This window comes from Schistocerca piceifrons, chromosome 7 (assembly GCF_021461385.2).
Source record: "Schistocerca piceifrons isolate TAMUIC-IGC-003096 chromosome 7, iqSchPice1.1, whole genome shotgun sequence".
Lineage (NCBI taxonomy): Eukaryota > Metazoa > Arthropoda > Insecta > Orthoptera > Acrididae > Schistocerca > Schistocerca piceifrons.
The window spans coordinates 207,232,569-207,242,367 of record NC_060144.1 but is presented as its reverse complement, the minus strand read 5'-3'; the positions used below and the strand labels follow the sequence as shown (position 1 = coordinate 207,242,367).

Below are 9,799 nucleotides of genomic sequence, written 5' to 3'. Positions count from 1 at the left end.
AGGAATTTACAATTACCATTGTCTTTGTATGATACACATCGATACGTCCAATTACATCATAAAATACTATATAAATAATTAATATTTATCATCGTTTCCACTGTTTTTTCATATGTCGAATAGGTAATGTTTTTAATCTGTGAATGGCATAATTTCCTCTCGTCGCACTGTAGCTAAAATTTATCTCGTGGATGTTACACAAGGAATTCGTAGTGCACCACACCATCGCCGTTTCACCAGATGCGTGACATTATATTCCATGGCAGTTGCTGCTTTATTTGGGCTTGCTCAACCATTCCTTCCTTTTCATTATGTTAGTATAACGATACAGGATAGGACTGGTCGGTGTTGGTCACCAGCCGATTGATGACAAGCAAGCAGAGATGCAAGTATGGCCACCCGCGGATTATTTTCACTTTGACTTAGAGAATGCGGTACCCATACACCTGATTTTCGAGACCTCCACCATTGCATGCAAAAGTCGCACAATGACGGAATGACTGGAGTTCATCACATCTGTCAGTTCTCGAGTACACTGGTGTGGATCATTGTGGGCTAATGTGTGTAAACTACACTCCTGGAAATTGAAATAAGAACACCGTGAATTCATTGTCCCAGGAAGGGGAAACTTTATTGACACATTCCTGGGGTCAGATACATCACATGATCACACTGACAGAACCACAGGCACATAGACACAGGCAACAGAGCATGCACAATGTCGGCACTAGTACAGTGTATATCCACCTTTCGCAGCAATGCAGGCTGCTATTCTCCCATGGAGACGATCGTAGAGATGCTGGATGTAGTCCTGTGGAACGGCTTGCCATGCCATTTCCACCTGGCGCCTCAGTTGGACCAGCGTTCGTGCTGGACGTGCAGACCGCGTGAGACGACGCTTCATCCAGTCCCAAACATGCTCAATGGGGGACAGATCCGGAGATCTTGCTGGCCAGGGTAGTTGACTTACACCTTCTAGAGCACGTTGGGTGGCACGGGATACATGCGGACGTGCATTGTCCTGTTGGAACAGCAAGTTCCCTTGCCGGTCTAGGAATGGTAGAACGATGGGTTCGATGACGGTTTGGATGTACCGTGCACTATTCAGTGTCCCCTCGACGATCACCAGTGGTGTACGGCCAGTGTAGGAGATCGCTCCCCACACCATGATGCCGGGTGTTGGCCCTGTGTGCCTCGGTCGTATGCAGTCCTGATTGTGGCGCTCACCTGCACGGCGCCAAACACGCATACGACCATCATTGGCGCCAAGGCAGAAGCGACTCTCATCGCTGAAGACGACACGTCTCCATTCGTCCCTCCATTCACGCCTGTCGCGACACCACTGGAGGTGGGCTGCACGATGTTGGGGCGTGAGCGGAAGACGGCCTAACGGTGTGCGGGACCGTAGCCCAGCTTCATGGAGACGGTTGCGAATGGTCCTCGCCGATACCCCAGGAGCAACAGTGTCCCTAATTTGCTGGGAAGTGGCGGTGCGGTCCCTTACGGCACTGCGTAGGATCCTACGGTCTTGGCGTGCATCCGTGCGTCGCTGCGGTCCGGTCCCAGGTCGACGGGCACGTGCACCTTCCGCCGACCACTGGCGACAACATCGATGTACTGTGGAGACCGCACGCCCCACGTGTTGAGCAATTCGGCGGTACGTCCACCCGGCCTCCCGCATGCCCACTATACGCCCTCGCTCAAAGTCCGTTAACTGCACATACGGTTCACGTCCACGCTGTCGCGGCATGCTACCAGTGTTAAAGACTGCGATGTAGCTCCGTATGCCACGGCAAACTGGCTGACACTGACGGCGGCGGTGCACAAATGCTGCGCAGCTAGCGCCATTCGACGGCCAACACCGCGGTTCCTGGTGTGTCCGCTGTGCCGTGCGTGTGATCATTGCTTGTACAGCCCTCTCGCAGTGTCCGGAGCAAGTATGGTGGGTCTGACACACCGGTGTCAATGTGTTCTTTTTTCCATTTCCAGGAGTGTATCTTCATTAAGCCCGGAATGTCTTCTGAACGTGGACGGCCACTAATGTCAAAACGATAATCCTTAAAACAGTAAAACCATTTTCTTGTCGTGCGCTTTCCGATGGCACTATCACCATTCACGGCCGAAATGTTTCTGGTTGCCTCCGCTACCGTCACCCGTCTATCGAACTCAAACAGAGGAATTTGTCGAAAATGTTCCGATTTCTCCACTTGGCACTCCATTTTCTAACGTCCACGGCTCCACTCACTATCTCCAAAGGATAAAATCGCAGTATGTAAACTCAGATAGCAACAGTGAACAACAAATAAAAAATAAAAATCGATAAAGAAACCAATAATAACCAGAATATCAATACGCAAAACGAAAATGCTACGAACTTACGCACGAAGCTAATAGTAACAGTCAGTTTGTTGTTCATTTTGACGTGTTCACACAACAATTGTTTTCTTGTTTCGTCGTGACAATGAAGCTTGCTTATTTATACAACCAAACAGTTGAAGATGGCTTAAAATATCGAAACCGGAAGTAGAACAAAGAAGAAGGTTATATAATACACTCCAGGTGGAAAACGTTGCCTTCAATTCCTACGTATGTTAAGTGTTTCTACATCTACATCTACGTGATTACTCTGCTATTCACAATAAAGTGCCTGGCAGAGGGTTCAATAAACCACCTTCAAGCTGTCTCTCTACCGTTGCACTCTTGAACGGCGCGAGTGAAAAACGAGCACTCTACTTTTTCTGTGCGGCCCCTGACTTCTGTTATTTTATCGTGATGATCATTTCTCCCTATGTGGGTAGGTGCCAAAAAAATGGTTTCGCAATCGGAGGATAAAACTGCTGATTGAAACTTCACGAGAAGATCCCGTTGCAACGAAAAAAACGTTCAAATGTGTGTGAAATCTTACGGGACTTAACTGCTAAGGTCATCAGTCCGTAAGCTTACGCACTACTTAACCTAAATTATCCTAAAGACAAACACACACACACCCATGCCCGAAGGGGGACTCAAACCTCCTCCGGGATCAGCCGCACAGTCCATGACTGCAGCGCCTTAGACCGCTCGGTGTCGCAACGAAAAACGCCTTTCTTTTAATGATTGCCACTCCAATTCACGTATCATGTCTGTGGCACTATCTCTCCAATTTCGTAATAATACAAAACGAGCCTCCTTCTATGAACTTTTTCGATGTCACCCGTGAGTCCCAACTGATGCGGATCCCACAGTGCACAGCAGTACTCCACAATAGGGCGGACAAGTGTGGTGCAAGCAGTCTCTTTAGTAGTTCAGTTGCACCTTCTAAGTGTTTGGCAATGAATCACAGTCTTTGGTTTGCTCTACCCACAATATTATCTACGTGATCGTTCCAATTTAGGTTATTTGTAATTGTAATCACTAAGTATTTAGTTGAATTTACAGCCTTTAGATTTGCGTGACTTATAGCATTTGTGTTGAAAAATACTTTGCTTTTGAAAAAGAAATGGCGTCTTCTTCCTTGACACATGCTCTCGCACTTAAAAGTTGTTTGTTACCTTGAGTATCAGTGGACAAACTGCAGAGCAAGTTCCTGGACAAAACACAATGAACTGATGAAAGTCATGGGATAGCGATGTGCCCATATACAGAGGGCGGTAGCAACGCGTACACAAGGTGTAAGAGGGCAGTCCGTTGGCAGAGATGTCATTGTTCTCTGGTCGTTCATGTGAAGAGGCGTGATTATGGCCTCACGACAGGAATTGACAGACTCTGAACGCGGAATGGTAGTTGGATCTACAAGCACGGGACATTCCATTTCGGAAATAGTTAGGGAACTGGATATTCTGAGATCTACAGTGTTAAGGGTGTGCCAAGAGTACCATATCTGCGGAATTACCTCTCACACTGGACGTCCTTCATCAAGCTACCGAGAGCAGTGGCGTTTACCTAGAATTGTCAGTGCTAACAGACAAGCAACACCGCGTGAAGTAACCGCAGAAATCAAAATGGGACGTACGATAGATGTATCCTGTAGATCTGTGCGGTGAAATTTGGCGTTAATGGGCTGTGGCAGCAGACGACCGATGCGAGTGCCTTTGCTAACAGCACGACATCGCCTGCAGCACCTCTCGCGGGCTCGTGATCGTATCTGTTGTACCCTAGACGACTGGAAAATCGAGGCCTGGTCATATGAGTCCCGCTTTCAGTTGGTAAGAGCTGATAGTGGGGTTTGAATGTGTCGCCGGTCCGACGAAGCCATGGACCAAAGTTGCCTACAAGCCACTGTGCAAGATGGTGGTGGCACCACAATTGTGTGCACTATGTGGACATGGAATGGAATGGACCCTCTTGTGCATCTGAAGCGATCATTGACTGGAAATGATTATGTAATAAAATGGAACATCGATACCCGTCCTGGCGATTTAATCTATTATATGGCTACCAGTCTTGGTGCTTCAGCTCAACATCACCTTAACTGACGCTGAGAGGGTTAACTCCAATTGTATATATGATATCATAAGTAGGGGACATCTATGGACTGGTTTTCGCAGATTACGTGTAACCACGACGTCGTGTCTCCGAACATCAAGTTCGTAGCTGATGGTTGGAGATACAACATCGTTATTACAGGTAATCTGCGAAAACCAGTTCATAGATGTTGGCCGCTGATGGAAACGTGTATGCGATTGGAGTTAACCCTCTCGGTGTCAATGATTGCCTGAAGACGATGTACCGAAGCGCCGAAACCGGTAGCCACATTATAAATAACATCGTAAGGACGACTGTACGTGTTCCATTTTATTGCATACGTGAACGGCTGAAGTCACTCAAAACTCCGGTCACAAGGATAGACATACAAAAGGAAATGGTTATGTTCGGCTACATTTAGACTCACTCATGAATTTCAAGTTCCCAAACAACGACGCTATGTAACAATTGGTGGTGACTGGTTTGAAGAACATTCTGGACAGGCCAGCCAGATCGACCGACATGAATCCCCTCGTTCATTAACGGGAAATCATTGAGAGGTCAATTGGTGTACGACATGGTGCACCGGAAACACTTTCGCATTTATGTACGGCTACAGAGGCAAAGCGGCTCTACTATATGTGCAGGGGACTTCCAACGACTTGTTGAATCCATGCCACGTCGAGTTGCTGCACTACACCGGGAAAAATGAAGTCTGACACGTTATTAGGAGGTATCTCATGAGTTTAGTCACATCAATGTAGCTCTTCATTAGCCAAGTAGTTGCACTCCATCAATACGATGATGTTGGAATGCTACACCACTGGCCATTAAAATTGCTACACCACTAAGATGTGCTACAGACACGAAATTTAACCGACAGGAAGAAGATGCTGTGACACGCAAATGATTAGCTTTTCAGACCATTCACACAAGCCTGGCGCCGGAGGCGACACCTACAGCGTGTTGACATGAGGAAAGTTTCCAACTGATTTCTCATACACAAACAGCAGTTGACCGACGTTGCCGGGTGAAACGTTGTTGTGATGCCTCGTTTAAGGAGGAGAAACGCGTACCATCACGTTTCCGCTTTGATAAAGGTCGGATTGTAGCCTATTGCGATTGCTGTTTATCGTATCGCGACATTGCTGCTCGCGTTGCTCGAGATCCAATGGCTGTTAACAGAATATGGAATCGGTGGGTTCAGGAGGGTAATACGGAACGCCGTACTGGATCCCAACGGCCTCGTATCACTAGCACTCGAGATGACAGGCATCTTATCCGCACGGCTGTAACGGATCGTGCAGACACGTCTCGATCCCTGAGTCAACAGATGGGAACGTTTGCAAGACAACAACCACCTGCACGAACAGTTCGACGACGTTTGCAGCAGCCTGGACTATCGTCTCGGAGACCGTGGCTGCGGTTACCCTTGACGCTGCATCACAGACAGGAGTGCATGCGATGGTGTACTCAACTACGATCCTGTGTGCACGAATGGCAAAACGTCATTTTTTCGGATGAATCGAGGTTGTGCTTACAGCATCATGATGGTCGCATACGTGTTTGGCGAAATCGCGGTGAACGCACATTGGAAGTGTGCATTCGTCATCGGCATACTGGCGTATCATCCGGCGTGATGATATGGGGTGCCATTGGTTACACGTCTCGGTCACCTGTTGTTCGCATAGACGGCACTTTGAACAGTGGACGTTACATTTCAGATGTGTTCCGACCCGTGGTTCTACCCTTCATTTGATCCCTGTGAAACCCTAAATTTCAGCAGGATAATGCACGACCGCATGTTGTAGGTCCTATACAAGCCTTTCTGGATACAGAAAATGTTCGACTGCTGCCCTGGCCAGCACATTCTCCAGATCTCTCACCAATTGAAAACGTCTGGTCAATGGTGGCCGAGGAACTGGCTCGTCACAATACGCCAGTCGCTACTCTTGATGAACTGTGGTAACGTGTTGAAGCTGCATGGGCAGCTGTACCTGTACACGACATCCAAGCTCTGTTGACTCAGTGCCCAAGCGTATCAAGGGCGTTATTACGGCCTGATGTGGTTGTTCTGGGTACTGATTTCTCAGGAGCTATGCACCCAAATTGCGAGAAAATGTAATCACATGTCAGTTCTAGTATAATATATTTTTCCAATGAATACCCGTTTATCATCTGCATTTCTCCTTGGTGTAGAAATTTTAATGGCAAGTAGTGTATGATTCCATCAGTGGAGGACATCTGGTTTTCGCAGATTACGTGTAACCACGATGTTGTGTCTCCAAACATCAAGTTCGTAGCTGATGGTTGGAGATACAACATCGTTGTTACAGGTAACCTGCGAAAAGTAGTTCATAGAAGTTGGCCGGTGATGGAACCGTGTATACAATTGGAGTTAACCCTCTCGGCGTCAATTGCGGCCTGAAGACGGTGTACTGAAGCACCGAAACCGGTAGGCACAATATAAATAACATCGTAAGGACGACTGTAGGTGTTCCATTTTATTGCACAAGTGAACAGCTGAAGTTACTCAAACCCCCAATCAGAAGGATAGACTTACAAAAGGAAAACGTTATGTTCGGCTACTTGCAGACTATTTGCGCTCACTCCTGGACTTCAACTTCCCAAACAACGATGCCACATCACAATTGGTGGTGACTAGTTTGAAGAATGAGATTTTCACTCTGCAGGGGAGTGTGCGCTGATATGAACTTCCTCGCAGACTAAAACTGTGTGCCAGACCGAGACTCGAGCTCGGAACCTTTGCCTTTTTGCGGGCAAGTGCTCTACCATCTGAGCTACCGAAGCACGACTCACGCCCGGTACTCAGCTGTTTCATATCAGCGCACACTCCGCTGCAGAGTGAAAATCTCATTCTGGAAACATTCCCCAGGCTGTGGCAAAGCCATGTCTCCGCTGTATCCTTTCTTTCAGGAGTGCTAGTTCTGCAATGTTCGCAGGATAACTTCTGTAAAGTTTGGAAGGTAGGAGACACAGTACTGGCAGTGGTAAACCTGTGAGGACGGGGCGTGAGTCGTGCTTGGGTAGCTCAGATGGTAGAGCACTTGCCCGCAAAAAGGCAAAGGTTCCGAGTTCCAGTCTCGGTCCGGCACACAGTTTTAATCTGCTTTGGTCTGAAGAACATTTTGGACAATTGGAGTTAATGATTTGGCCAGGCAGATCGCCCTACACGAATCCCCTCGACCATTAACGGGAAATCATCGAGAGGTCAGTTGGTGTACGACACGGTGCACCGGAATCACTTCCGCAGTTATGTACGGTTACAGAGGCAACGTGGCACAGTATATCTTCAGGGGACTTCCAACGAATTGTTGAATCCATGCCACGTCGAGTTGCTGTACTACGTCGGGAAAAAGGAAGCCCGACACGAGATTAGGAGGTATCCCATGAGTTTTGTCACCTCATTGTAGCTCTTCATTAGCCAATTAGTGGCACTCCATCAAAACGATGATGTAGGAATGCTACAAGCACCGCGCAGTGGTGGAGGAGCAAGCAAAGGGCAAGTGGCGATGCACTAGCCGCGAGTAAAGGAGCTGGAGACTCCCGTGTCTGTCAGCAAGCCGGTGGGCAGACGCGCTGGCGCCGCGCGGGGCTTGGGCACCTGTTGCTGTGCTGTGTTTTGTTGTTGCCGGAGTCCCCGCGTGGCGTCTCTAGCGGCGGTGTGGGTGAGGGCGGGGTGGGGCGCGGCGGGCGGATGCGGGGCTGTGTCAGTGCTCGGCCGACCGCCGCGCCTTAAACATGTCGTGGTCGTGCTCGTCGCGCGCCGTGGTCGCCATGCAGCTGGCCGCCTGGAGCGTGGCCGGCGTGCTGCTGCTGCACCGCGGACTCTCCACGCTCGCCAAGGTGCGTACTGCGTCGCATCTCTCTGTCCCAACGCGACAAGGAATGGCGCCAAGTACAGCCGCACCTCGCGTGCACAACAAAGTCAAAATATTTACAAGTGTGGACGCCAACTGTACTGACGTATTTGGATGAGATCCAGTGGCGTTGATTGATTATTTCTATTCAAGCTAAGGTCTTTAATATTCCAAAACCAAGTGTGAGGCCTGTTCGGAAAGTAAGGTCCGATAGGTCGCGAAATGGAAACGACAGTGAAAGTCCGACGAAGTTTTGTACAGTTGTGTTGGACAATGTCTCTAGTATGTTAGTCGATGGCGTCACGTTGTTGTTTTCTGCACTGACAAGGGAACCTCCCCATCGCATCTCCCCTCAGATTTAGTTATAAGTTGGCACAGTGGATAGGCCTTGAAAAACTGAACACAGATCAATCGAGAACACAGGAAGAAGTTGTGTGGAACTATGAAAAAAATAAGCAAAATATACAAACTCTCAGTCCATGTGCGAGATAGGCAACTTCAAGGATAGTGTGAGGCCAGGAGCGCCGTGGTCCCGTGGTTAGCTTGAGCAGCTGCGGAACGAGAGGTCCTTGGTTCAAGTCTTCCCTCGAGTGAAAAGTTTAATTTTTTATTTTCAGACAATTATTATCTGTCCGTCCGTCCGTCCGATGTGAGGTAACTGCGCCGTAGTATGGGGACGCTACACCTAAACAAACATCGAAACACACGACGTCAGTCAACTACAGCGCACAGAAGAGAGAATATTCCTGCTAACGAGGCTCCCTGGCTGGCAGTTGACTGTTCGCTACTTTGGACGAGAGTGCATTAAATACGTGAGATGCATTGCGTGGACAATATGAATCCAGCAAATATAGCTCGCGACTTCAATAACAAGGTCAATGAATATTGGAGAGGCACGTCCTTTCATCTACTAATCGTACGTTTATTACAGTGAACAGAGACGTCAATGAACGAACGGACAGATAATAACTTTGCGAAAATAAACTTTTCACTCGAGGGAAGACTTGAACCAAGGACCTCTCGTTCTGCAGCTCCTCACGCTAACCACGGGACCACGGCGCTCCTGAGTTCACACTATCCTTGATGTTGCTTATCTTGCGCATGGACTGCTTAGTTTGTATATTTTGCTTATTTTTTTCATAGTTCCACACAACTTCTTCATGTTTTCTCGATTGATATGTGTTCAGTTTTTTAAGGCCTATCCACTGTGCCAACTTATAACTAAATCTGAGGGGGGTGCGATGGGGAGGTTCCCTTGTGAGTACACACAGAGCACATAAAGATGCCTAGAACAATAGTGTCTCCCACCAAGTATGATTGCCCACTGTAAGGTTGCAACGTGGCACAGTATATCTTCAGGGGACTTCCAACGAATTGTTGAATCCATGCCACGTCGAGTTGCTGTACTACGTCGGGAAAAAGGAAGCCCGACACGAGATTAGGAGGTATCCCATGAGTTTTGTCACCTCATTGTA

At 48.2% G+C, this 9,799-nt stretch overlaps 1 protein-coding gene across 1 annotated transcript in view; it reads left to right on the top strand.

Annotated features, from left to right (window-relative positions):
• The first annotated feature begins 8,196 nt into the window (after positions 1-8,196).
• The window catches only part of LOC124804840, a 179,600-nt gene continuing 177,997 nt past the window's right edge, over positions 8,197-9,799 (top strand). Inside the window, exon 1 of the mRNA XM_047265191.1 lies at positions 8,197-8,310. Within this exon, the coding sequence (XP_047121147.1) occupies positions 8,206-8,310 (105 nt within the window). The 5' untranslated portion in view covers positions 8,197-8,205. The remainder of the gene's footprint in view (positions 8,311-9,799) is intronic.